Source organism: Dasypus novemcinctus, chromosome 19, assembly GCF_030445035.2.
Source record: "Dasypus novemcinctus isolate mDasNov1 chromosome 19, mDasNov1.1.hap2, whole genome shotgun sequence".
Classification (NCBI taxonomy): Eukaryota; Metazoa; Chordata; class Mammalia; order Cingulata; family Dasypodidae; genus Dasypus; species Dasypus novemcinctus.
Window position 1 is genome coordinate 16,942,290 of NC_080691.1, and position 27,722 is coordinate 16,970,011.

The following is a 27,722-nucleotide window of genomic DNA, read 5'->3' on the forward strand; positions in this document are numbered from 1 at the left end:
TCCCCCGGGACCCCGGGGGCGGCTGCGCACGCCTGGGCGGGGAAGGACAAGGACCCCCCCCCCCCCCCCCCGCTGGAGGGCCCGCCCCTGGCATTAGCCGGGGCCGAGAGGAAGCCCGGCTCCCCTGCGTGCTTGAGGGGAGCCCTCCGTGCCGGCTTGCAGCACGCCAGCACCAAGAGGCGGCTGACAAGCGCCCACAAGCGCCACCCTGGACCTGTGGCCGCGGCGACGGGGCTTCGATTTCCAGCCGAATCTACTGACTTCGGGGAGACAACGTCCCCCACGTGAAATGGGTCCAAACCCCCGCCTCACGGAGGACGCGGGGACTGACGGAAGGCGGCGGGGGGCCTGGCACACAGGCCCCGAGGGGGCGCCGCAGGAGTTGAGGCCTGGCCGCCTTCGACCCCCCGCCCTGGGAAGCAGCCCTGGCAGGGCTCCGGGGCCCCAGGGGTCCCCGCAGAGGTGGGCCGGCCCAAAGGGCCAAAATAGCCACCGGGATGCCAGGCACATCGGCTGCCCCCCTGTGGCTGACCGCGAGAACTGCTAGTCCTCTCCTCTCTCATCCGGGGCCCGACCCCTCCCCAGGGGCAGGGGGGGTCTGGGGCATGAACGCCCTACTGAGCAGGAGAAACTGAGGCTGAGAGAGGCCGGCCAGGGCTGGGGAAGCCCTTCCACACAGGGACAGTCCTGCCAGCACCCAACAGCTGCCACACGGCAATGCCAGCCAAGTGTGGCCAGACCTGCCTGAAGAAATGAAAACAAAGTCAAAATCTCAAAACGTGTGGTCTGGGCTCTTGGATGAACTCGCCCAGCTCGGAAAAGGGGAACGGCTCCCAGCTCCCGCGCCCTCAGCGGCCAGGCGCTGGTCTAAGCCCCCTCCACCAGCGGTGTCATCGAAGCACCCACCTTGCAGAGGCAGGTCACCCCTGGGGCTTTCCCCCCACCACAGAGGAGGAAACAGAGAGGTCAAGGAGCCTGGCCCAGGCCACACAGCAAATTCTGTAGCGAAAGCTGGAACCTGCCTGAGTCCATGCTTGTAACCACTGAGTGGCCCAGCCCCTCAGCTCTTGCCAATTAATTCAAACCTCGTGCCACTTCCATATGGGCCAAGCAAAACGTGCGCGTGTGCTGGCTGGACCAGGCCTGGGCGCCGGCAGCCACCCCACACAGGGCTGTGGACCCGGGACAGGGTCAGGCCGAGGCCACCGAATGGGGCTCCATGGGAAACACAGCAGGGGTGCAGCAAGGGTCCCGGGGGGTGAAGGGAAGCCCCGCCCCATCTGCTCCCACGGCCGCTCTAAGGAAGCGGTCCTGGCTCAGGGCCGGGCCACCCAGAGGATGCTGGGACATGCCGCTGGAGCCAAGATCCAGGGGGCAGGCAGGAGGTCTGCCTTCTAGAGGGGCCCACCCCCTGCCCCAATTTGTGGGGGGCGAAGTGAGTAGGTGAGCGGGCATGAGGGCCAGGGTGGTCTGGGCCAGACCAGCTTCATGGCAGTCTGCTCCCTCCAGGGCTGTCTGCTGGGGCTGGGGGCTGGGGGGTCCCCCACAGCGAGCCTGGGTGGGCTGGCCAGGCTGGCCTTGCCCTCGAGGATCTCAAGGCACAGCACTTGCTGCCACTGGAAGACAGGTCTTCAGAGGGGGATTCTGAAACCAGCAGCAGGCAGAGGGGGGTGGCAGAGGAGGGGGGCAGCCCAGGGACCCCAGCCCTTCTGAGCCCCCCACACCCAGCCTCCACCCAGGCGCAAGGACACAGGGTCCCACCGGGAGCGAGGGGCCCTGCCCTTCTGAGTTGCCACCCATTCATTCATTCAGCAAGCGCCAACCTCTGGGCCACGTGCCTGCCCTGACTGGGCTTGGGTGGGAGGACGGGCCCGGGACCTTCTCTGCGTGGAGCCAGGTCCCCAAGGAGCCTGTGCCCAGCCCTACCCCTTCCCCAGAGGACCAGAAGCAGCACGTCCCGGAGCCCAATCCCAGCCCCCCTGACCGTGGTCCTCTCTGCCTGGCACGTGGCCATTCACGCAGACGTCTCCCACCCAGTACTCAGAGCCAAGAAGCCCCCGGAAAGCGCACACACCAGAGGGTCCCCATCATTTTTCCAACAAGGCCCAGAGAAGGCCCACGGCAAGGCCACATCACAGAGCAGCGGACGCAGGGAGAGCACTGCGCTCCCGGGAGCACCAGCAGGGGCTGGACTTTGAGCTGTGAGGGAGGCAGGAACGGCGCCACATCGTTTAGGGGCGAGCCACGCGAGGGTCAGGGAAGTCGCGAGTCCCAAAGACGGCGGGAGCCCCAGACCTTGGCCTGGCTACCCCGGCCGCGGCCTCCCTCCGGGCACCTCACCCCAGGCCTGGCCCTGGCCGCCCGACTCACCCAGCTCGGCGCTCTGCTGGGGGGTGGCGGCCTCCTCGTTGTGGGCCTCGTTGGCCATGGAGCGGGTGATGCGGCCTTTCCGTCGCCCCTGGCTGTTGGCGGTTTTGCGGCCCTTGGAGGCCACTGCCTCCTTCTCATCGTTGTCCTCCCCTGAGGTGTCATCCGTCTTCTCCCTAAGAGCCGGACAGGGGGACAGGGACGGTCTCCCGTGAGCCGGAAGGCTGGACGGCAGCTGTGAGAGGCTCGCCTTGCTTCGGCTGGCTGTGCGCGGGCTGCCAGCGCTGGGGAAATGCCGGGTAAGAGCTGGCTGGGAACAACCTGCAAGGCTGCTTTATTCACCAGAGAAGGGCGCGCGGCCGGCAGCTATCTGCACCGCCATTTTATTTATCAAAAGAGAACAGCGATGGGGAGCGATGTGGCTCAGTGGTGGAGTGCCTGCTTCCCACGCACAAGGTCCTGAGTTCAATCCCCAGCCCCGGTACGTTGCAAAAAATAAGAGCAGTGAGCTGGAAGCTATCAACTGTTTTATTCACCAAATGAAGGGCTGTGGGCTAGCGGCGACCTGGACGGCTACTTCCTTCACCAAGTGGGGCGGCCCTGAGAGCACTTTACAAGGCTACTTTGTTTACCCAGCAGGGGTACTGGCTGGTAGTTATCTGCAAGGTCACTTCATGTGCCAGATAGAGAGGCACGGTCTGCTGGCTCTCTGCAAGACAACTACCTGATTAACGGCCTGGAGGTGTAGGCTGCTAGCAATCCTCAAGGCCACTTGATTCCCCAAAGGGGAGAGATTATCCCAGGGAGGCAAATGGCACTTCCTTTGCTTCCTGTCTCCAGAGACACTGAAATACTCAAGAGGAAACTCGCCTGCTGCTTCTGTGCAAGCTGAGCTATGGTGTGGGGGGTACAGGTGGCCTCAATACCAGAACTGGGGCTTTCTCAGAAGCCACCTCGGGAGAGCGCACTGCAGGCTGCTCAGATTTATCACGCCGCCTGCCCATTCATCTTCCTGAAAGGGCTGCGCTGGCGCCTGGGGACCAGGGAGGCGGGGGAGCCAGATGTTCCCTGAAGCTGCGCTCGGGCCCCTCACAGGTAGCTGGCGCTGGGTCTTGCCCGCCCCCCTTTCTCGGCAGTGAGGCTCCAGCTGGCAGGGTTCCTGGGGGCGGGAGGCTGTCACGGCCCCCCGGGCGAGGCTGTGCCTTGATCTGCGAGAACTCACGCTGACACGGCTAATTCTAAAGGTGAGAGCGGCTGCCCGCCTGCATCCCTCGTCCTGCCACAGCCCCGCTGACGTCCCCCCTCCTCCCCCAGCACCTTGGGAGGCTTGGCCCGGGAGGGGGAAGGGGAGGCAGAGTTCCAAAGTCATTGCCTGGATTTATTAGCTCAGGAGTAGAGCTCAAGCGAGCTATCAGTCTAAGGTCTCCAGAGGGTTTGCAGGATGGAGGGGGGGAGGAGAGGAGCGGGGAGAGGAGGGGGAGGGAGACGAGCGGGCTTCCGGAAGGGGCTGCCGGGACAGACGCTTGCTGGCAGGCCACTGCAGCCGCCCCACAGCCCGTCCCCGCCCGCCAGGGCCGCCCCGCACCGCCCTTACTTGATGAGCTCCTCCTTGTCGTTCTCCACGTCTGCCTTCTCCTCCTCCTTCTCGGCCTCCTTCTCCTTCTCCTCTTTCTCCTCCTGGGTGTTCCGGGGCATCTGCTGCGGGGGCTGCTGCTGCTGCTAGGCCGGGGGCAGCCAGTGGGGAGGGAAGAGAGGCGCGCAGTCAGGCAGGTGCCCCTGCACCTGGGCGGGAGTCTGGGGGCGCGGGGCGCAGAGCCGAGCCAGGCGGGGGGGGGGCTGCAGGCGCAGGGCTCCGGGGAGCGGGGTGCGGGCGAGCGGGACCCGCGGGCCTCAGCTGGGGGGGCGCTCTGCCCTCAGGCCTGGGGGGCTGGCATCGCCAGCCGAGGTGTGGGAGGCACCACCCTAAGAGCTCCGGGCTTGGTCCCCGCCCCTCCCATGAGGCGGCTGTGCAGCCCTGGGTGAGGCTCTCAGCCTCTCTGTGCTCCTGCTGCTCTAGTGAGGCACCAGGAGCCACCGAGGAGGGCAGCGGGGGCTGGAGGAGGGGAGGTGCCCTGGTGGCCCCGGCACACCTCGGGCCATCCCCCACATCCCTGTCTAATGGGAGGTGGTGGGACAAGCTCAGCTGTCCCGAGCGCCCGGGTGGGATGGGGCCTGCGGGAGGACAGGCTCTGCTAGGGCAACAGCCCACAGGGGCCTGGCCTCCCCTACGCCAGCCCCCAAAGCAAGGGGAGCAGGGCCAGTCGGGGAGCCCCGCACAGCGCCCTTGCCGGGCCCTCTTCTCCCCCAGGTCCCCACCCCAGCCGCCTCGTCTCCGCGGGCAGGGGAGGAGCCAGCTGGCGCCGGCCTCTTCCCGCCCTGTGTCTGGAGGGCGCAGTCGTTCTCCCAGGCCCCGAGGCCCGCCTGCCGGCTGCTACCAAGACCAGGCCGTCTGCCCCCCAGAAAGGCTGAAACGGGGACCCAGAGCACAGGCACAGCCACCTTCAGACCAAAGAAACATCCAGACGGAGGAGGGAGGGGAAGTGGGAGGGGGATGACAGGGGGAGGGGAGGGAGGGGAGGAAAGGGAGGGAGGGGAGTGGAGTGGGGGGGGGGAGTGGGAGGGGATGAGAGGGGAAGGGAGGGGAGGGGAGGGGAGGGGAGGGGAGGGAGGGGGAGGGGAGTAGCGGGGAGGCTCTCTCCCCAGCCCACCCCTTCTCAGCCCTGCACAGGTCTGCCCTCTGCGCCTTCCTCCCGTCGCGCCCCCTCACCCTGGGGCAGGGGCCCCAGTGAGCCCCGCCCAGCCTTCCCCCCCGGATCCAGCCTGGGGCTGCGCGCCCCTTGGGGACCTCACCCTGGGACCACAAAGCAGCCAAGGCCCGAGCGGCCAGGACCCAGGGCTCCACAGCCCAGCCACGCCACCCATCACCACGGCCACTGTGGCCACGACGGCCAGTGCCGGCGGACGGACACACCAGGGCCAGGCTCCGAGCTGAGCCTTCCCCACCACCACCTGCCGGGTCCTCGGAGGGGCCCCAGGAGGACGGGGGCCGACAGAGACACACCCCCGAGGCCTGCGTCTCCCCAGCGCTTACTGGGCGCCGGCCCTGCGCTGGGTTCGCCACGTCACCCAGCCCGAATCCCCCAGGGACGCGCAGAACCCCGAGGAGGAAAGGAACAGCTACAGCTGCCTCGGTGGGCACCCCTGGGGACCAAGAGCTCAGTGCACTGTCCCCTTTAACGCCACCCCAGCAGAGAGGAAAGTGCAGCGGTCAGCGCCCCACCCCACAGGGAAGGGACCTGGGGCTGAGAGAGGCAAGGCCCCCGGGGCAGAGCCCGGGAGGCTGGCGGGCGGGGGCAGCAGGCGGGTGCCTGCCCTTCTCATCCCCAAGCCCAGCCTTGCCCACCCCCACCCCCTCGGGAGCCAGGGTCCTGCCCCTTGCCAGCCCCGCCCTGGACCACCGCCATCCACGTCACACTACCGACAACTACTGACATCTCAGCGCCACGGGGCAGGCCCTGCTCCACCATCTCTAGCCACATCCACTGTGCTCCCATTTTACAGAAGAGGTCAAGAGGGTATATTATCAAACTGGAGCGCCAGGATTCAAACCTGGGGCCCGGCTCTGCCCCGACCGCACCTCCTGCCACCTCTGCCCTCGCTCACCCGACCTGCCTCCTCCACCCTTCAAGGACTGGCCGGGGGCAGAGCTGCAAGCACCCATCAGCAGGGCACCTGCGCGTACTTCCCCCCCCCCGCCCCAGGCAAGCCTGCAGACCCTCAGGGCAGGGGTTGGTAGACCTCCCGCGTCCCCCCAGCCCCGCCGCCCAGGGGCCGGGCCATCGCACAGAACCCGTGGCCTGCTCGCGGCCCCCGCCAAGGAGCTGGCTCCCCTCAAACCTCTTCCAGCAGGAGCAGCACCTGCTTGGCCCACAGGGCACAGGAGGCGCGGCTGGCTCAGAGCCGCCCTGTGCCGGGCTGAGGTCCCCACGCCGGGCTGAGGTCCCCACGTCTAGCTCCCCTCCAGGCGCCCGGCAACCTGAGGGCTGCCCCCCGAGCTGGATGGCCACACAGCAGGGTTAGCGGGGGAGCTCCCGGCCCAGGGACGGCCAGCGGCGGGGTGGGGCCTGGGCACCTGGGGTTTCTCAATTCCCAGCTTATTCCGATGGCGGCCCCGTTTGGGAACCGCTGCTCAGGCCAGGGAGGGGCCAGCAGACCATCTGGCAGGACAGCTGGCAGCCGGCTCGGCCTCTGCAGGCCACACGGGCTCGGCGGCAGCCGGCCAGCACTGCCCGATGGAGGACAGCAGGCGCGGCCAATGCAGAACAGACGGGTGGGGCCGAGTGCCAATAAAACTTTATTTACAAAATAAAGGCAGCAAACCAGCGCTGGCCACCCCTGCACTAGCCCAGGGCCCTCAAACACAGATCCCCGTTATAACAAACACTTGATACACAGAACTATGGCTCTTAACTATTATCTCTGTGCTGTATGTTTATGGCAGGGACAAAAACCACCATGGATAAATAAACAGAAGTAGAAAAAGCAAAAACCCCAACCCCCGGGGGTTCTGGGAAATGCAGATCCCGAAGCCATGGGGTTGGGGTCTCCCGCTCTCAGGTCAGGCGGATGCTGCCAGCCCCGACCGCACCTTGCACAGGGAGGCTTTCAGGCCCCTCATCCCACCAAGCACCCGAGGACGTGCCGCTGGCCGCGGAGGTCCGTGGAAGCCTCTACCCTAGCCCGGGGGATCTGGGAGGACCGGAGCCGCACAGAAAGAACTAGAAGCCTGCTGCCGCCAGGGCTCACGAGGGGGTCGCGTCACCGGCCAGCCCGAGAGGGGGCCTCGTGACCAGGGCCCCGGGACAGCACGGCTCTGCGGAAAACCCCATCTGTGGCTGGCCAGGGACATCGGTTCAGGTCCCAAAGGCGCCTCCTCTGCTGCCGAGGCGCGAGGACAGGGTCCCGTCGGCCACCTCGTGTGTGGATGGTGACCTGCCACTGGTAACCCCGAGCCTGTGCTGTGACCACAGCCCCGGGCCGAGAGCGTGGGACGGGCAGCATCAGTCACGGGCAGACGCTTTCCGGGCAGATCCGGAAGCCAGGTCCTCCTCTGCCACGTCTTCCCTGCTAGCTGAATCCTCCCATGACCCTGGCACTATCTGTTTTAAGATGAGACTCCAAAGGCTCAGAGAGGCTGTGTAACTTGCCCAAGGCCACGCAGCATTTCTGGTCCCACCCCCACTGCCACCAAGCCATGTCACCCCCTTGTTCATTCCATCCAAAAGCATGTCCCGAGTCCCCAAGAGCGACAGCAGGCCCCAGAAAGAGGCTGTATCAACCACATGGCGCATGCGCTTACGTCAGCAACAAAAAACGCCACTAAGAAACACCACCAGGGCAGACGGAGGCTCCTGTGACCAGGAGTTTTAAAGGACACCAGCGCGAGGCAGGTACGGCTGTGACTCGCCCTATGCTTGGGGACGAGGGAGGAGGCTCCAGCAAGCCAAGCGGCCTGGCGTGCGTCCAGAAAGGCTCTTGGAAGGGCAGGGCGAGGGAGGGCACTTCCGGGGACGGGAGCCGCGTGGGCGAAGGCCAGGCGTGGAGCAACACCCGCTGTGCTGACCGAAAGGCGTCCGGGGGCGCGGCTGGAGGGCTGGCCCTGGCAGGAGTGTGGGCGCCGCCCATCCTGGACGCAGCGAGAGCCACTGCGGGCGTCTCCCTGAGGGCTGCAGGCGGGCGGGAGCACCTGCCTGCCGTGCTGCAGGGTCATCTGGGAGTGGGTCAAGGGGAGGAGGAGGGCAATTTCGGGGGCGAGGGCAGAGAGGAAAGCGAGCAGGCAGTGCCATCCACCCGGCTAGGATGGTGTGGGTTCTGAGGCTGGTATCCCGAGGTTGCAGGGGGTGTCATGGGGACTTCCCGACACCCAGCCACATTGTAGCACAAGCTCATTCATCCAGGCAACCAACAGTTTACTGAGCACCTACTACCTGCCAGGTGCCCCCTGCAAGGGAGGCTCACGAGGGTCTGCCCTCGAAACACCCTCCATCTCTTGGCAGTGGGGGAGAGGAGCCCCAGGAGGCTGGGGGTCCCTGGGAGCCCACGGTCCTGAAGAGAAGCGGGCCCAGGGGTCAGAGCTGAGGCCGGAGGACTCCCCGAGGCGCTGGGGTTCCGGCACCTCCTCTGTGCCCCTGGGAGAACACCCCCGAGGGTGCCACAGGAAGCTGCGCCTCTGCAAGACACACACAGCCCGGAGCCGGCTCCCGAGGGCACACGCACACGTGCGGGAACCCGGCAGGCAGCCGCCGAGCACCGCCGTGACGTCAACCTCAAACCCGGGAGGCATAGCGCAGGAAATCACGGCAAGTCCAAAGGCGCTGCAACGTGGCGCACACCCTCAGCTTCGCCCTCTGCTCTTGAGGTAGTGCCTGAGGGGGCACGTAAGAACGGGCTGCGCGCGTCCCTTCCCGGATGCACACTCAGCGACGTCACGTTGGGGCTCAGAACTGGGCATGGCGGGAGTCGTGACACGGGGGAAACCGGTGCAATGGGGGCTTCCCCAGGGGACCGGCCGCTCAACGCACAGGAGGACACCTCTGTGTGCGGCTGGGTGTCAGCAGGACGCAGGCGGTACCTGGCACACACGCCCGTGGATGCGTGTTCTGCCCACACCAGCGCGAGGCCAGCCAGCGCGAGGCCCGTGGTCGTGGCAGCCAAGGGCACGATTTTAAATCAGACAGCACACCCTGCCTCTCTGGGGAATAAAACCCACGTCCCCTCCCCCTGGCCGGGTCACCCACCTGCCACCTCCCAGCTCCCGAGGGCCGCTCCCCACGTCCTCCTGGAAGAGGCCGCAGGGCCTTTGTCCTCACTGTGCACTCCCCCTGCCAGCTGGCTCCTGCTCGCCGTCCAGGTTACAGCCAAGTGGCACCTCCCCCGGGACCAGCTCCCTGGAAGGGCCCCCTGGATGGCCCTTCACCCTGGCTGCCTTGTCTTGGAGCCTGGAAGAGGCCCTCAAAGCACCCTGCAGACGTACTGCGTCCCCTCTTCTCCCGCACGAGGTCCGGGGGCCTCGCGTGCTCGTGGTGGAACCGCCTAGAATGACGGCTCTGCGACACTACAAAGTGGACTCCAAGGACGCTGCTGGCGGGGAGCCCACGGCCCCCTGCTGCCCCTCCCGAGCAGGCTGACGTCCCGCTGTTCTGGTAACTGCTTCCCGAACAGCCCGACGGCCCCCGCCGAGCGCCCCCCCCGCACCCCGCCCCGCGCCCCGCAGGCTGTGCTGCGCAGGAGGCTGCGCCGCTCTCCGCCTCTCCTCCCACCCTTTGATGTGGTCTGCCAGGGCCGGGTGGGGCGAGCCAGGGCCCAGGCCCCCGCCCCGGCCTCGCGGAGGCCGCGCTCGCCCGCTCGCCAGCGGCAGGCCCGCTTGCTCCACCCGAGGGCACGGCCCCACCTCCCGGGGTCCCCTCCCAGCTGCCGCCCCGAAAGCAGGGCCCCCTGCCCGCTTCGCCCCCTTCAGCACGAGCCGGGTGGGCAATCGGGACATTGGCTCTCCTGGGCCCCAAGCCTGGAGCCCAGGCCGCCCGGCCAGCTCGCCCCAGCTGGGCCGAGAGGCAGCCACCCCCCCGAGGCCGGGGCCCCCAGAAATCCGAGCACCCTGGCGGGAGGCCCGGCTCATGCACCCTGGCCCAGCCACCCAGGTTCCAGCCCCCGCTCACGCCCACACTGCTGGCCCTGCCCATGCCCCTGGCCACACTCACGCCCCCACCCGACTCATGCTCACACCCACACCCACTCACACCCCTGCTCACCCACGCATGCCCACGCTCCGTTCATACCCACACTCCCATGCACGCCCCTGCCCCCACTCACGCCCATGCCCACTCACGCCCCCGCTCCTGCTCGCACTCACACCCCCGCCCCCGCTCACCGGGCCTGGTGCACCAGGCTTCCCCGGCCGAATGCACCGCGGCGAGCTGTCCAGGGCTTCCTCGGCTGCCAGGGGAAAGCCTGCCTGGACCCCGGCACCCGTGGCATGGCGGCCCGGCCTCTGTGCGCTGGCACTTGCCTGCCCAGGCCTGGGAAGGGCCTTCCCGGTCACGCTGCCCGAGTGTGGGGGCCTCTGCAGGGCCCAGCCGGCCGGGCAAGGCCACCTGACCCTCAGCAGAGGCGGGCGTGGGAGCAGAGCTGCGAAAAGGGAGGGAGGGAGAGGGAGGGGAGCCCCAGAGGATGGGGGCAGGGAGGACGGGGGCCAGAGACAGAGACCAGGGTGCAGGGGCAGGGACAGGGGCAGGCGCGGGGACGGGGGCAGGCGCGGGGACGGGGCAGGCGTGGGGGCGGGGCGGGCATGGGGGGGCAGGGGCGGGGATGGGGGCAGGCGCGGGGGCAGGGACAGGGGGCAGGCGTGGGGGCGGGGGCAGGCACGGGGGTGGGGGCGGGCGCAGGGGCAGGCATGGGGGGGCAGGGGCGGGGGGGGCAGGGGCGGGGGGAACTGGAATCAGGCAGAAGAGAGCAGAGATGGAGGGAGAGACAGATGGTCAGACACAGAGACCTACAGACAGAAACGAGAAACGGAGGGAAAGACGAGAGACACGAGGGGGAGGGCACACCGGGTAAGTCCTTAAGCCCGAGGGGCTTGGACGGGGCGGGGTGTGGCTCGACCAGCTGGGTGGTGGCGCTGTCTGGGGGCACACACTGCGGGGAGCTTTGGGCAGGGGGCGCCCGTTCGAGAGCAGAGCTTGGCACCGAGGCAAGCACTTAGCCTGGGATGGACGTGGTGGGGGACGGCCAGATCTGCCTTCCACGCCCCTGCAGGCACCCCCCGTGGCTCACAGCCTCCCCCCTTGAGATCAGGCCTCTCCTGGGGAGGCCGGTGGCCCACGACAGCATGGGGCAGGCGTGAGGCCCAGGCCTCTCGGGCCAACTGTGGACACCTGGAAGGGCCATTTCCTGCCCCAGAGTCCACCACGGGGTGAGCCGAGGTGCCAGTGAGCCTGCCTGGACTCGATTTACCCCTCTGCTGTCCTGCTCCCCTCCGCGGGGGCTGATCCCCGGGACCGTCCCAGTGAATGTCGTGTTGGCCACGTGGCTGGTGACTTCGGCTCTGCGGCAGTTTGATATGGTTAGGAACTCCAAGGATAGACACTGGGTTACGTTTGTGATCTGGTCTGTACCTGGGCGTGATTAAGTTATGATTAGGGCTTTGACTGGGCCGTGTCATTAGGGCGTTGAGGCCCCACCCCTTGGTGGGTGGGAATCACGGATAAAAGACATGGCAAAGGACAGAGTGGAGGGGTTTGATGTTGGAGTTTGATGCTGAAGGCTCAGGCTGGAGCCCTGGGAAGTCAGCTCACAGAGGAAAGAGAAGCCAGCCCCAGGAAGGAGCAAGCCCTGGGGAAAGAGGAACCCTCAACCCAGAGAGAAGCAAGACCCAGGAAGGGAGGAACCCAGGAAGCCTGAGCCCTGGCAGGCGTCGGCAGCCATCTTGCTCCAACACGTGGAAATAGACTTTGGTGAGGGAAGTAACTTAGGCTTTATGGCCTGGTGTCCGTAAGCTCCTACCCCAAATAAATACCCTTCAAAAAAACCAACCAATTTTTGGTATTTTGCCTCAGCACCCCTTTGGCTAATACAGGCTCCATTCAGGAACTGGCTAGAAATGCAGATTCTCCGGCGCCTGACCTCCCAAGGGGGGCGGCCCAGCAACCTGTGTTTGCACAAACCTTCTGGGGGATTCTGAAGCTCGCTCATGCTTGACAGCCACACCTGCTGCCCCACCTGTCTCAGAACCACGACTTGGGGAAGCCGGCCCAGGACACGCCCCTGCACCCCCGAGTGGGAGCGGGAGGCCGGGGTCACCAGCTGAGGGCACGGGCCGCGCTGGGGCAGGACGGCGGCGCTGCGCGGGGGCGGGAGGCGGCCTCACGCCAGGAACCTCGTCTCCCGCCAGCGGGTGGGTCCCCGACCCCCCAGACGTCGGGACTGGAGCCTGGAGCCCACCACAGCCTCGCTGCCCGTCTCACGCCCACCCAAGGAGGCACGGGAGAGGCGGGCGAGTGGGAGGACATCAGAGGTGTCCCCCTCCCCGAGCTCAGGAGACAAGTGACAGGGGCGTCATGGAACCTGGAGGACAGTCGGAGGCAGGGCAAGGGAAGGCGGGCAGCCCGCTCACCACGCCAGGCAGTGCCCCCTGCGTCTGCCTCGGGGGCTCCTCACCGCCACGGTCTGTGGCTGTGATGGCCGGGCTCGGCCGACCACGCCACTCTGGTTTCCCGACAGATGCTGGTCCCTACGCCTCCCAGCATAACGGCTGGTCACCCAGGCATGCAGCAGGCACTAAGTAAATGCCCGCATTCTGACCACGCACGTCCCGTGCATCAGCCACCCCCCTGGAGCCGCGGCAGCAGGGCCGTGCGTGCGGCCTGGCCTTGTCCCCAGACACGGGGCCGCTCGAGGCCGGGCCTCAGCAACAGCCACGGGAGCCGGGCCAGGACCACAGGCCCCAGGGCCTCGCCGTGGCCACCCAGGAGTGAGGCGGGGAGAGTGCGGGGCTGGGGTCCCCGAGGGCCTGCGAGGGCAACGGAGAGTGGGAGCCACAGGCGGAAAAAAGAAGGGCCCGGGAGCAGCTGGTCTCAGAGGCAGAGGCACAGGCGGAGCGGGAGGGGAGAGGCCAAGCGCCGCCAGCGCCTGGGCCCCCCAGAGCTGCCGGGGGACAGGCCTGCAGGACGGCGTCACGGGGCGGGGGCACGGGTGCGGGAAGGGAGCCCAGCGCCCACCCCACGGTCTGACCCCTTCCAGGGGTGTCGCCCCTGACCCCCATCTGGTGTCCACCCTGATCAAACAGAGCCCGGCACCAGCCAAACCCTGGGAGCCCCACAGGCCGCCACGGCCCAGGGGGGCAGCCCTCGAAAGACCGTGAAGACGGCATGACGCCGAGAGAGGGACCCCGGTGGCCCCGGGCCCCGCCGGCCGCGCGCTGGGTTCCCACCCGGGGCCTGTCCTGTAAGAGCGGGGGCCTCAGCGAACCTCCCCGGGCCCCATTTCCTCTTCTGAAAACTGGGGCAAGAGCAGTGCCTCTCCCACACAGCCGCCGGCAGGTGACACGGGTCGAGCCCCGCTGAAGGGCCCTGCTACTGTCACTGCCGTTGTCGTTGTCGTCAGTGTTGGCCCTGCTCCCCCCACAGTGGCCAGCAGCAGTGCTGTCCCCTCACACCGCAGGCCTGGGCACCTCGGAATTCCACCCGGCGGGGCCCCAACGTCTCGCTGGACTCGCACCGGCCCACGGCCCCCACGAGGTGCCCGGCAAATAGAGCCCAAGACAGCCCAGGCCCCTGAGCGAGGGGACGGGCAGGGGAGTGCGCGGCCTTCGCCGCGAGGAGTAAACACCCCACTGCCCTGCCCTCCGTCCACCTGGGAGGATGTGGGGGGGACGGCGCATTCCAGCAGCCGACGCCCGACCCCCAGACCTCCAAGGCGGGACGTCCTGCCTATTTATCTTCCCATGGCAGCCTGGGAGGGGAGGGGTCAGCTCTGCGCTGGCGGGGAAGGGCTGGGCTCCGTTTTCCAGAAGCTCCTCTGAAAGGAGAGAAGAGCAGACCAATAACCCAGGGCAGGCTGGGAGTGGAGGCCGGGGCCATGGGCCAGAAGCAAGGATAGGACACCCACCGGGCCCCGCACAGAGCGTCCACCCCCCAGCCTCGAGCGCCACGGCCTGCCCTCGAGCCCCATCTTCTCCTGGCGTTTCTGGGGGCAGGCCCGGGCTCCCCATCTCTCCTGGAGAAGCTGCACTCCTCTCGGCCCCAGAGACCAGCCGCCCGCCGAGCAGAAGGCCCAGCCTACTCCGTGTCAGGCCGCCGGCACCCCCCACCAGCAGATTTATCCACAAGGTCACGGGCTTCATAAAACCAGAGAGAGATAATGCAGCCCTGGCCGCTGCAGAGCTCATCTCAAATCCAGACAGGCTGCAGGCCTGCTCCTGCGGTTTATGACGCTGTCGTGGGCCTCGAGGAGAGTTACGGCCCCGAGCAAGGCTCAGGACCCGAGTCCACACTCACCGAAAGGGCTGGCGGGCGGTGGGGAGGGCAGGGCCCCCGGCTCGCTCGGAAGCTGTCCCAGGATTCACATGGAAACGCCAGGCCACCCCCCCGAGCTGCCCCAGCTGGTCAGAGCAGTGGGCCGGCCCTGAAGGCGTCCCAACTCCAAAGGCGCGTGGGAAGGGCCTCCGCCTGCCTCCCCCTCCGTCCCCGAGAGGCAGGGCCCAGGAGAACACTCTCCAGCCTGGGAGCAGGGACCAGGGACGCCTGCTGGACCAGAAGGAGAGCCCACCAGCGCCGGCCGACACACTCTTCCCAGAGCGCTGAAAGTGGGGGCTGGGAGCAGATTCCCACTGTCACATAATAGGTGTGTGGCCTACAGAGCAAGTTTGGTTTTTATTTCTTTTTAAGTATGATTTGAGATTTTTTAAATCCAGCAATTTTCACATAGATCCAGACTTGCCGCTTATGAGAACACGCAGGAGATCTGGTGGCACAGGGCCCCCTGGCAAGAATCAATGGGAGCTGAGACTGGACACCCGTTCTCTAGTTTGCTACAGGCCTCACTACTCCCTACTGCCTCCTCAACAGTGAACCATAAAGGACTTGCCGCTTATCGTTGCGTTTGCTCACTTGTTTTCTGTCAGGTAAGGAAACATCTGCTCACTCATCACAAGAGTGAAAGAAAGTTCGTCTCCGTTTCTTCTTTCATTTAAAGCCCAGTATACTGGGGCCCCCGTGGCAAGGCCCCCGAGCTTCCCGCTGCTCCCGAGGGCACCGCACTCGCTCTCACGCCCCTGTGCCTCTGCACGTGCTGTTCCCAGCCTAGGACATGCTCACCCCCACCCTGCCCACCCGCGGGGCTCCTCCTCCACCTTATCTTTGGGGCGCGTTAACCCTGTGGGGAATTCAGGGCCCTCGCCGCACACGCACCCCCACTGGGCGCCCGCAGCCCCTCCAGCAGACCTTGGCCGTGCCGTGTGGGAATGGGCTGTTTACACCTCCTGTTCAACCAGCACGGGCCCGAGTGCCCAGCACACAGCTGGCACACAATAAATGCCCAACGGGTGGGGGAGCCAACAAGTCAGGCATTAAAAAGCACAGAGCAGAAGGGAGGGCAGCATGGCTGGAGAGCCGGGGCCCTGGCCCTCCCTGCCCCCAGAAGTCATCCCGGGACACCCCCCTCCATAGCTGACGCCCACAGTCTTCCCGCCTCCCTCTGCAAGCACAGCTCTCAGCCCAAGGAGAGAGGGCGCTGGTCCCATCTGACCCCATCTCACTTGGAACCCTCTCCCCTCCAGAGCCCCCAGCAAGGTCCTCTCGAGCCCACCCTCACTGGCCCCACAGAGGCAGTGGGAGTGGTCTGTGGGCACTAGCAGTGAACTGGCATACAGCAGGTGCTCAACAAATGTCCAGCAACACTCTGAAACGCAATGGCCTTTAGCTCCTTCTCTTTTTCACCGGAATCCCCACCACTCCCTACTGCCTCCTGCCTCGGCATATTTATGGTCCCTGCCTGGCATCGAGCTTTTGCCTCTCCATCTAGAAAATTCCTGAATTCACTGGAATTTCTAAAATGCCACAGCAAGGTCTATGGAAATACACGGCCTCGGTCCACTAAGCCTAGGTTTTCCACGTCTGTTAGACAAGACAGCAAGCCGGTGACTGGGGCTGCACAGAACTGGACGGGAAAGCCCTGTCCATGACCCAGTGTGGCCACCCCTCCAGGAGCCACACCGAGGCTGAACACATGAGGCCACGGTCATTTCCACCTGCTGATCGGAATGCAGCGAGGGACTGTTTAGTCTCCCCGTCGGCAGGTTTGCCTCCTTGTTTATCCTACTTTCCCACTCTCCCCCGGGCTCCCCCCCATCTGCAGAGATCTTCCCGGGGCAGGAAATGCCTCCACTTGCGCCGACCCGGCATCTCGCAGTGGCTCCCAAGTGCTTCCGCGGCATCCAGTCAGAATCCCCTGTCATGGCCAGCCCGCTCCTCCCGGGAAGCCTCAGCAGGGGCTCCGAGCCGCTGCTCAGCAGCCCAGCGGCGGAAGCCTCTCTGCCTCCCAAACTCCCGGCGCTCTGGAACCCCTTTTTTTACAATGCATGGCACTTCCCCACATCATCTTCACTTACAGAAAGCCGCTTTAAACCAGCTCCTTCCTCTGACTCAAGGGTCAGCCAACTTTTGCTGGAAAGGACCAGAATAACTAATTTTAGGCTTTGCGGCATCAGCTGCAAATTGCTCGACTCCACCTACTCGCCTCCACCATTGTAACATGAAAGCAAACAGGCGCTATGTAAACAAATGGGCGTGGCTGTGTGCCAATAAAACTTTATTCACCGAAACAGGTGGTGGGCCACACACAGCCTGTCAATCAGTTTGCAGACCCCTGCTCTAACCATTCTCTTTCCAGCCTCCTCTTCCCTACCAGCTGGAGGCCTTCGACAATCTCTTCCAGTCTTACCCTAAGCAACGAGGCCAAAAAACGGCAGGCTAAAGTGCTATTTTTTTCCCCAAATATGTACTGAAATAAACACAACGTTTCTGAACTAAACATGCGTTTGTGGAGCGCCACACACCATCACGGAAGCCAGCCCTAGCTTTGGGAATGGGGCCTTCTGACCGTGCCGACTGCAGGTCTCCAGGCCAGGGGTTTCCAGAGTTTTCCAGGCTGAGAAGAGAAGCAGCCATTTCTCCCCAGCTCTCTCCTCTGCTACTAGGATTGACTCGCCAAGGCCGGGCAGGGTGAACACCCCCAGAGGGTCTCCCTGGGGCAGCCCCCGCTAAGGGAAGCCCGATGGAGGGAGCCAGGTCTGGGCTACATGGCAAGCCAGTGCAGAGCCGGCTGCCGTGCATGCTGGGAACCGGCCGCAGAGCATGCTGGGAACTGGCCACGGAGCATGCTGGGAGCTGGCCACCGAGCATGCTGGGAGCTGGCTGTGGAGCATGCTGGGAGCCGGCTGCCGAGCATGCCCAGAACTGGCTGTGGAGCATGCTGGGAGCTGGCTGTGGAGCATGCTGGGAGCCGGCTGCCGAGCATGCCCAGAACTGGCTGTGGAGCATGCTGGGAGCTGGCCCCCAAGCATGCTGGGAGCCAGGTGGCGCAGAGTCACCCCCACCCCTCACCTGGCTCTTGCCGCGGCGCCGGTAGCTCCGCCTCACCAGGCTCTTGTAGTTGTCATTCTTCTTGGTCAGGTAGTAATAGAGGACACACTCAGCCACCGTCTGCCAGAGAGAGACAGGAAAGAACGCTGAGCGCCGTGCAGCGTGGGCGAGTGCAGCAGGGGTCGGAGCCAACTGCCGGCTTCCAATCCTGGCTCTTCCACCCGCTGGATGAGCGACGGCAGGAAAACCGACCCACTCCGTGACTCAGTTTCCTCAGCGTAAAAGGGGAATACTAATAGCTCATACTTCACAATCCCAAGAGCCGTTATGAAGGCCAAATACCTGAATACTAGGTACTTAGACACCCACGTAAAGCAGGGAGAACCGTGCCCGGCAAAGAAATCCCTTCAGCAGCACTGCCTGCTGCTGCGTTCCTGCCGAGGAACGACGGCCGGCTACCGCCGCCTCTCCCTGGCCAGCCCGAAGCATCTCGAACCCCACACCTGGGTCTCCACCCTCTCCAGCCTCCTCCGCCCTGTCCTCCGGAGCCTCCAACAATCTCGTCCAGGCTTCAGAAAAGCCCACTTCACTGGGACCGACGCCTGGGCCCATCGACTCTGCCGCTCGAACTTCCTTCTCTTCTTCGCCTTGGCCTTTTCATCATGGACCTGGGTTTGAAGCCCCTGTGCCACCTGCTGGGTCAGCGCCCCACTCTCCCTGAACCACAGTAACATCATTGATCAAATGGGACCTGCACAGAGGGGCACCCTCAGAAAGCACCTGGCGGCTCCCATTGGCTGCTGCCTGCCAGCTGTGGGCACAGAGCTGGGTTCAGGAGATGGCCCGTCATGCCGACGGCTGCTAGCGATGGGGCGTGAGAGCTTCTGGGCTGCGCGAGGCCAGGGCCACGCTGGGGCCTGGTCTGGGGGGAGGGGTGATTCCACAAGGTGTGCTGGCTGCAGAGGTGGGCTGGGCCTCGACCCTCCCAACGTCCTCAAGAGAAGCCCCCAGCAGCCCCCCAAGACGGCACTGCAAGAGGCCGTCCCCAGTCTAAACCGGGACCGCCTACAGAACCCGCCCGGCGGTCCAAAGACAGATTTCATAATTAGACTCCAGTTCTGCCCATCAGGCCGACGAGGGTGCCCGGCCTCGCCTCGGGCTGCAGGAGGCCTCCTGCCTGCTCTGGGGGACGGCGGCCTGGCTCTGAGCAGCAGCTGTCACTTTCAGATGGGGTGCAGGCTGGCTGGGTCCCCCACGGCTGCCCTGTCCCTGGCCTCCCTCGCTAGCAGGACACGCTGCCCCCCAGGGCCTCTCAGCTGGCAACCTCCCGCTCCGGAGACTTCTGGGAGCTCTAAGCCTCAGGCTGGGCTTGGCCAGAGAACACCACCAAGTCTAGCCCTGGTGAAGAGAGTTCCGACTCCCTCCTCCCCCACAGTGTTGCTCAATTCCAATGGCGAAGGCACCGTCCCTCCGACACAGGGAGCCCGCACCTCAAGCCTATTGGGTTGCCCAGACCCCGGGGGCGACGCGGCCAGCGCAGAAGAAAGGCTGTTTCAGGGCTGTTGCTCCACACTGGTTTTTCAGGCAGGGAGAGATTTTTTCCTTGGCGTCTCCCTCCTTCTACGATCACCAGCTCAGTAAGGACAGATGCTGGGAACGATTGCTGTTCTTGAAAATGACCCCTGGATCCTGCTCCCAACCGTCCCTGCCCCCCACCTCCCTCCCACAACTTAAGGCCTCTCTGAGCAGAGCGTTGGCCAAGCTGTGGGCAGGCAGGGCCCCCCGCGGGCGGACGTCCCCCCGTGTCTGAGAAAACTGACTCAGGGGCAGCTGCTGGAACCCCCCGAAATGGAAAGCCACTGCAGGAGCCCCTGGCTCCCACCGCCCTTCACGCGTCCAGCCTCGTCCCAGCCCCGGGCCCCTCCTCCCCGACCTGCAGCCTCGCCAGGTGTGGCACAGCCTGTGGGTGAGCTGACAGGTTCACTACTCTGGAGCTGGAGCAAGGACGGGAGCTGTCCCGGGTGTGGGTTTGGGGGCAAAGTGAAGTCCAAGTTCAGTTCTACAACAAAGGTTTGTCCCAAGGGATGGGCACTCAGCCCCACACTGGCTTGGACTCCAGGGTGTTAAAAATCCCACAGTCAGGAAGCGGACTTGGCCCAGTGGTTAGGGCGTCCGTCTACCACATGGGAGGTCCGCGGTTCAAACCCCGGGCCTCCTTGACCCATGTGCAGCTGGCCCATGCGCAGTGCTGATGCACGCAGGGAATGCTGTGCCATGCAGGGGTGTCCCCCGCGTAGGGGAGCCCCACGCGCAAGGAGTGCGCCTCATAAGGAGAGCCGCCCAGCGCGAAAGAAAGTGCAGCCTGCCCAGGATGGTGCTGCACACATGGAGAGCTGACATAGCAAGATGACGCAACGAAAAGAAACACAGATTCCCATGCCGCTGACAACAGAAGTGGACAAAGAAGAGAGTGCAGTGGATGGATGCAGAGAGCGGGGGAGAGAAATGAATCTTTAAAAAAAAACCACACAGTGACGATTGGATGGACCTCGAAAGGTGCCTCCATCCAGGCCGCGCTGGCTGGTGGAGCTATAAGCGGGAAGCCAGTGCAGCGCCGTTTCTAAAAGCCCTGGGAATTTGCAAGGATGGTCAATGCCACCTGTGAGCAGCCTAGGGCAAGCCCTGGGCACCGGCCCTGGGGAGGCCGGACGCCCGCCTGGGCAGTCACTGACGCTCAGGCAACCTGATGCTCCGCCCCCATGGCCCGGACCTGGGGCGGGGCCTGCTGAGGAAGGAAGGAAGGAAGGGAAGGAGGGAGGGAGGGAAGGGGCAAGGAGGGATGGAGGGAACAAGGAACCAAGGGCTGAAGCCAGGGCTCGGGCAGGCAAGGCCTGGTGGGAGGGAAGGGGTCCTTCGCGGAGCCCGGGAGGTGCCCCGGGAGGGGGCCGGGCGGTGGCTGCTGAGCTGCGGGGCGGCGGCTCACCTTCCTCTCCAGGAACGACGCGATCAAGCCAAAATTTTTTGGATGCTGCATGAACCTGTGGGAAGAGACGGGCAGGCGTGAGACGCGGCGGAGGGGGGCTTCCCTGCTTGGCGGCCGCCGAGCTCGAGGGCGCTTGCCACCGCTGCTGCCCCGGCTCGCGGGCACCGCCCCACTCGGAGCAATTAAACCCGAGGGGGTGTGGGAAGGGCCGCGGCGGGCGGGGTGGGATGGGGGTAAGAGAGGGCGGCGCTTGCAGTGAGTCACCGGCTTCAGCGCCTTTGAAAATATATTTGTTTGTCCTGCTGGAGGCAGCTTCCAGGAAAATGAGGCCATTCCGCGGAGCTCTCGGTGGGGTCCCCCCCTTCCAAAACGGGGCTTTGTTTCGGTCTCTGGCTGGGCCTGGGAAGCTGGGCCTCACCCACCCACGGCACCCACGGCCTGCCTGGGAACGCGGCCGGGCCCTGCCACGGGGTCCCAGTGCGCACCGCGGTCGGGCGCCCCGGAGAGGAGGGAGCGGGCCCTGCAGAGGCCACGGGGAGGCGGGGAGGAGACGGGGCAGCCCGGGAGGCGGCAGGAGCCGGCTGAGACCGGAGGGGGCTGGCGGGGGGGGGGGGGGGGGGGGGCTGGCGCCGTGCCAACGGGCTTCCTGCAAAGCAGGGGGGGGTTACTGGGAAAGCGCCAGGCCCGGCTGAAATGTCAGGGCCGCGGGAGCGCGCCAGCGGCGGGGGCGGAGATGTGGGTCACGGATGCTGGGTGAGTCACTGGCCCCGGCCCAGCCCGGGCCACCGTCCCCGGGCCGCGCCACCGCGGGGAGCGCGGCCGCTAGCAAGGCAGGGGCCGTGGGCCCCCACCGAGGGGCTGGGCACAGGCCCCGGCCTTGGCCCCGACTGGCCCTCCAGATGGCCGGACGCGGGTGCCCCGGCTCCCCGGCCAGCCACCGGCACGCCAGGATGGCCTCTCCTCTCCCCGAGGAACAGGCGGTTGCGGGGTGGCGGGCTTCCCGGCCTGGGACCTGCCTCACGCGGCTCGCAAAGCGGGGCCAGCCCAGGCCCTTCCCCTCCAGGCCCTGCCCACGCAACATTTCCTAATCCCCCACCCCCCAAATCCATACTGGGGCTTCCCCAGGCAAAGACGGGGGCCCCAGGAGTCCAACTGGGAGTGACCGCCTCCCCCTGTGCCCCCTGCGCTCCCTCTCCTGTGCCCCAGGACAACGACTGAGCACTTAGGCACTGGGCACCTCCCGGAAGCCGAACGAGGGGGATCCTACGGCTCGACCCATTTTGTGGATGAGGAAACTGAGGCTCGGAGCGGGAAAGTGGCTTGCTCAAGGCAACGGAGACGGTAAGCGGTGGAGCTCCGGGCCGCGGTCCCGTGACCCTCCAAAGCCCCGTGAGCTGAAAGCTCCTCTGCAGATGAGGGGCACACCGAGACCACCCCCTGGAGGTCACAGGGTGCCACACTCCGTCACAGCCGGGACCAAAGTTGGGCCAGCCTCCCGGAGGCAGACCTCAGCCCAGCCCGAGCGCCCGCGACCCCAGCTCCGGAATCGAGCATGACATCATCAAGGGCCTCGAGAGCAGCCCGAAATCTCCAGAAAATCAGAAGCCACAGAAAGCACCCCCAAATCTCTCCTTTCTGGGAAACAAAGATATTAAAAACGTACAAGGGGTGTTGTTAAAAATACCTAATGTGACAGGAATTCCTAGTGCCCGTGGCTATTTTGTACAGTCATGTCAACTATTTAAAATTGCAACACACGTCCCAAGGAGGACTTGATTCGAGGGTCAACTGCGGTGACGGGCGTTGGAGACACAGCCCCGGGCCCCGGGGAGCCGGCCTCTCGTGCACTCATGAGCCGGGCCCCCCAGGACGGCCCCCGAGATGCCGCTCCTCCAGCTGGCGGCAGGCACGGCCGCCGCAGGGCTCCCCCTGCCTCCCCGACGCCACGGGCGCACGCGGGCTGGGACAAAGAGCGAGCGGCCCAGCCCGCGCACCGGCCACGTTCCCGCGGGCCAGGGCTGCCCCCAGGGGAAGCGCACACCCAGGCCCCGGCCGGCCGCGGCGCCGGGGACTCACTTCTCCCGGAAGGTGTCCTTCTCCTGCTCGCTCCACATGTTCATGACCTGCCGGTCCCGGTACACCTTCATGGGGTCGTCCATGAGCCCGTTCATGTTGATGAACTTGATGCGCTGCTGGTCGGCGTCGTACAGCATCGGGGGGATCACGGCCAGCTGCCGCATCTGCTTCTCCAGGTTCTGGGGGGGAACGGGGAGCGGGGGGCCGGGGTCAGGGGGCGGGGGCCCCGGTGAGCGCAGAGCGTGCACGTTTGGGGCAGGAGAGGGACGACGGGAGCCCGGGAGAGCAGGAGCAGCCCTGCTGGGGGCGGGGGCTTACACGCCGCCCCAGGAAGGGGCACGGCGGGGAGGGCGGCGAACCACGTGCCGCGAGGGAGCACAAGCGCCATAAGACGCGGCAGGAAAGAGGTGCGGGCCAGCGGGCCAGGCTAGCTCAGGCGCCGGTGCCCAGAGCAGAGGGCACGCGGGCGGCCTGGGGACAGAGCCCGCAGCTGGCGAGAGCGGGGACAGGCTGCCTCATGCTCAGAGCCCAGGGGAGACCCCAGGGCCCCTTCTCCCCCGACCCCCCTCCACCCACCGCACACAGCCCCCACGTCGGCTCCCTGGAGCAGGCCCGCTTGGGACAGCACCTGCCCAGCCACGGAAACGCAACAGGACGGCAGTTAAGAGCTGCCACCGGGCTGGGCCCATGTCCCCAAATCCCTGCAGCTGTGCACGACGGGCCATTCATCACCCTCTGGAGGCAGGGAGGGCTCGGCCCGGCCGAGGTCAGCGAGTTCAAAGCCGCTGCGGCCCAGCGCCCTCCTCCTGGCCCCTTCCTCGCTGGCAGGACGCGCAGGGCAGGCAGGGCTCCGACCCTTGGACACCGAGCCTCCCCACCCTGCCTGGCGGTCTTGGGACACGGCAGCGGTTCTGGGGGCGGCAGGACCCCGGCTCAGCTGCACCACCAGCTGCCCTTCCTGCCTTTTCTACACGGGGCACGAGCTCAGACCGCTGGAAGCTCCCGGAAGGAGCCCAGTTTCTCTCCTGCCCAGGCCGCGGCCTCACTGCGGTCCAGGGGAGCTCGGGGCAGCCTCCAGCTTCTCCACAGTTCCTTTCCAGCCTTCAGCCCCACACACGGCGCCCCCGCCTCCCCGAGGCCTCTGCAGCCTCCTGAGGCCAGCCCGGGGACTGGGCCTCTGGGATGGGAGGGGACGGGCCATCCAGCCAGAGGCCACACCCCGTGGCCATCGTGCCAGGAACCACGGGAAGGGCTGCCCGCCTCCTGCCTCCAGGGTGTCCCCAGCACAGCGGGACGTTCTCACAGCCCCGGCCTCGGCGCACTCGAGGCCACGCGGTCCCAGCCGGAGGAGAAGGCATCCCGAGACGCGCTCTCTAGTGCCCAGACATCGTCTGAACCAAGACGTAGTGGGAGGAGGTTTTTAAAAAAGCCCTTTTCTGCCCACAGTAACCAAATTCCCCGCATCTAAGCACGTGGGTCAACGTGCAGGCTCCTGGGCGGCCAGGTGGCCTCAGCTGGAACCTCAAGGGGCTGTGACTCTGCAGTCCAGCCCACTGGCCCTCGGCGCTCTCATGCCCTTCGCTTTGAGAAGGAGCGGCCTCGGTACCCTGTGCTAGAATGTTCTGTGACAATGGAGATGTCAGCTACCTACTCTGTCCACACGTACCCACTGAGCACCTGAAAGGCAGGCACTGCAACTAAGGAACTGGATCGCTTTATTTCATTTTGATTCACTGGAGTTTAAACGCCACGTGCAGCTGCTGGTTACCGCACCGCGCCGCAGCCACGTGAACGTCCCGTGCGGACGAGCCCGTGCCCCGGACGAGAGTCCCAGGAGGGAGAACAGGCCCCCCTCTTTTGCGCGTCTCCCTCACTGGCTGGGAACACGGGGCAGGCACTGTCGTGGTGGCCACCAGACCCAAAAGACCCGAGAAGGGACAGGCTGGCATCACTGCTCTCCCAGGAGAAGAGGCTCTGCTCTCCGCTTCCGGGCCGTCTCTGGGCACCAGGGACCACCGGGACCACCAAGGCTGACCACAGCCGTCCAGGACCCCCGGGAGGCCGGCGAGAAAGCTGCAGGGCAGGGCTTCCCACTGAATGGTCCCCAGCGTGGGGACAGCCGGCCTGCCGGGATTTCTCCACCTGACCCCGCCGTGCCCCCCAGCCCAGCTCCAGGTGCTGGGAGGCTGGCGCTGTGGACCCAGCACCCGGGCAGGCCTGCCTCTGGCTCGGCCCCAAAAGAAGGCAGAAGGAGGGAGAAGCAAGAAGCGGGGGGCCTTGCTCCCCAGCTCCCTCCCCGTGTGGAGCCACCGACCCCGTCACACAGGCGGCCCCTCCCCCGGGCTCCCCTCCCTCCGCTCGCCCCCCCTCCCCGGGGGTGGGTAAGGGTCCCCACCGCCGCCTGCCAGTCCCGCCCAGGGAGCAAGCGCCTTCGCTACGTCACCCGGGGTGAAGTCCCTCCCGCCCGGGCCCCGTCTCACCTCCTGCTCCGAGAGGCCGTCGATGATCTCCGACACCTCGTGCTCGCTGCGGGCGGCCGACATGGAGAGCCCGCTGCCCCGCTGGCCCACCCTGCTGGAGGACGAAAGGGGCAGGCTCAGGACCGACCCCAGGGGCCGAGGGCGGCGGGCGCGGCAGAGGCCGGGTGGGCCCAGGACCCAGGGTGGCCCCGGAGCACCCCCGTGGACCCAGGAGCCTGGAGGTGGGCTCCCTGCCCTCCCCTGGACACCCCACCACCGGCGTGGCTCAACCCCAGCTCTGCCAGCTCTGGGGCCGAGTTGCTCTCCGTGCCTCAGTTTCCCCCATAGCACGGGGTATGGCGGCCCCCGGCTCCTGGGGTTACTCTCGATGAGATTCGGGTTGTGAAGCGTTCAGGAAGTGGTAGAAGCCCTTTCTCTTCCTAATGAACTATCGCCTCGTCTGTGACGACAGAAGCCACAGCTTCCTGTTGCCAGCACCCACGGCGCCGTCCCCACGGCCCCCGGGGGAGGCCAGCGCCGTGACCCCGCTTCCCAGCAAGGGAGCTGAAACGGAGGCGCCTCAGGGCCGCACAGCGACCGGGTCCAAGACCATGGACGCGCACCCAGGCTCCACGCCGGCCTTCAGTGAGGCAGTGAGGCCTCTGAGGGCGGGGCGCGGGCACCAGGTGCCTGCTGGAGACCCCCCGTCTCCACACACAGGACAGGCCACCTTGACACGGGGGGGGGGGGCGCGGGCCCCAGGTTCCCGCTGGAGACCCCCCATCTCCATACACCGGATGGACCACCTTGACACAGGGCGGGGGGGATGGAGCGGACCCTGGGTTCCCGCTGGAGACCCCCCCATCTCCATACACCGGATGGACCACCTCGACACGGCGGGGGGGGGGCCTGGGTGCCCGCTGGAGACCCCCGTCTCCGCACACCGGGCGGGCGCCCTTGCGGGGGCGCGCCTCACCTCTGCATGCGCTCCTGCAGCTCGCGCTGCTTGCGGATCTCGGGGAACTGCTTCTCGTAGTACTCGCGCACCTTGCCCTCCTTGGCGCGCCGCCGGGGGTTGTTCTCGATGCGCTCCACCTTCTTCTCCCAGGCCTCCATGAGCTGGTCATAGCGCTGGCAGAACTTCTGCTCCTGCGCGGGCACGGGGCGCTGAGGGGCCGTCCCGGGGCCGCCACCCGCCGCCCGCGCCCCTGGCACCCCGCAGGCCCCACACGGGCAGACACGGCGCGGCGCCCGCGGCAGGCGGGCAGGCGCGACATACACACACGGTCAGGCAGGAGGCCAGGCACACCCGGTCACAGAGACCCCAGGGCCGCCGGTCCTCGGCAGCGCCCGCCGGCGTGGCGCCCCACCGGCATGGCACACGGTCACGCTAGGCGCCCGAGGCTGGTAAGCCTAAGTAGGGTAAAGTTGAACGAAACGTAAAATCCCGCTTCCTCGTCTGGCCACATTTCGTGTGCTCTGTGGCCGTGTGTGGCTAGCGGCCACCCCCGTATCAGCCAGCACAGACAGAGAACATTCCACCATCGCAGGAAGCTGATTGGGTGGCACTGCCCAAGGAGGTCTGCTGGGCCAAGAGGCAGCCTTCTGGAAAGCCTCTGCTTTCTAAACGGCTCCTCGTTCCCCAGCCTCGGCCTCTGCAACGTCCCCCAACCCCCAGGCCGGCACAAAGACCCAAGCAGCCCTTGGGTAAGAGGATCTGCCATCTTCTAAAAAGGGAAGTCCCTCTCCACATCTAGTCACAGTGCTGCCTGCTGTAGCCTGCGCCTACGTCTTTAAGGAAAATCCCCTCCCCAGCCCGGACCGTGGCTGCCTGGCTTCTGTGTCTCTAAGGGGACAAGAGCCTGGAGCAGGTGGGGGGCCGCTGGCCCCAGCACCCCGACTCGAGCAGCTGCAGTGGACAGATGGCTCGGTCTGGGATTCTTGCCTGAGTGCCTGCTCAATGCCCCGGCGCAGTGGGAGAGGCCCCTCTGGCCCCCGTGCCCAGATGCCCCCCATCCTGCACGTCAGCTTCTGACCAAGGACAGCCGTGACCTCCACCCGGCGAGGCCAGTGTCAGACCACGAGGGGCGCTCGGCCTAGAGCTGACGAGGGCCCCCGGGGACGCGGGCTGGCACCACTGAGCGGCCCCCGGGGACCTGCACCACCAGGGCCCTGGGGGTGGGAAGACGGGACAGGGGCCCAGCGGAGCCCCCCGGCCAAGTGGGGGGCTCTCCAGCCCTCCCCCCTCCAGAAAGGCCCGTCCTACGGGTGAGCGTGAGAGAACGTGCAGACCAGGGCGAGGCGAGGAGCGGTCAGCCCGCGGCAGCCGGCGAGAGGACAAAGCCAGCAGGGGTCCCCCGGGCCCGTGGAGGGCGGCAGGGCAGCCCACAGGGGTCCCCACGTCCGTCTGGAGCCCGGCGGGGCCCGAGGCTCACGGGCAGGGACCCCCGAGGGCCGCGCAGCGCAGCTCCCACCCCGAGCGGCCGTGCCGGCTGAGACGCAGCGCCCGCTCCTGCGCGCCCGGCCTGCTGGGGCCTGCCCCGAGCTCCCCCCACCGGCGTCCTGTGAGTGGCGGCCGCTCCACGGGCCAGGGGAGAGAGGTGGACACCTGCGCTCACAGGCGCACTCCCACGTACGCATGCCCACGCGCCTCCGTGCACACGC

General features: G+C 66.4%; 1 protein-coding gene across 18 annotated transcripts in view; it reads right to left on the minus strand.

Annotated features, from left to right (window-relative positions):
• Positions 1-27,722, minus strand: part of NCOR2 (nuclear receptor corepressor 2) — a 158,774-nt gene that overhangs the window by 57,777 nt on the left and 73,275 nt on the right. For 14 of the 18 annotated variants that reach the window (XM_058281240.2, XM_058281249.2, XM_058281246.2 and 11 more), the window contains exons 10-16: positions 26,035-26,207; positions 25,080-25,173; positions 22,600-22,778; positions 20,524-20,578; positions 17,562-17,660; positions 3,962-4,086; positions 2,371-2,543 (exon numbers count right to left, since the gene is read on the minus strand). In XM_058281240.2, coding sequence (XP_058137223.1) covers positions 2,371-2,543; positions 3,962-4,086; positions 17,562-17,660; positions 20,524-20,578; positions 22,600-22,778; positions 25,080-25,173; positions 26,035-26,207 — 898 coding nt within the window. The remainder of the gene's footprint in view (positions 1-2,370; positions 2,544-3,961; positions 4,087-17,561; positions 17,661-20,523; positions 20,579-22,599; positions 22,779-25,079; positions 25,174-26,034; positions 26,208-27,722) is intronic. The other 4 variants (XM_058281238.2, XM_058281254.2, XM_058281253.2 and 1 more) reach the window with 2 other exon arrangements.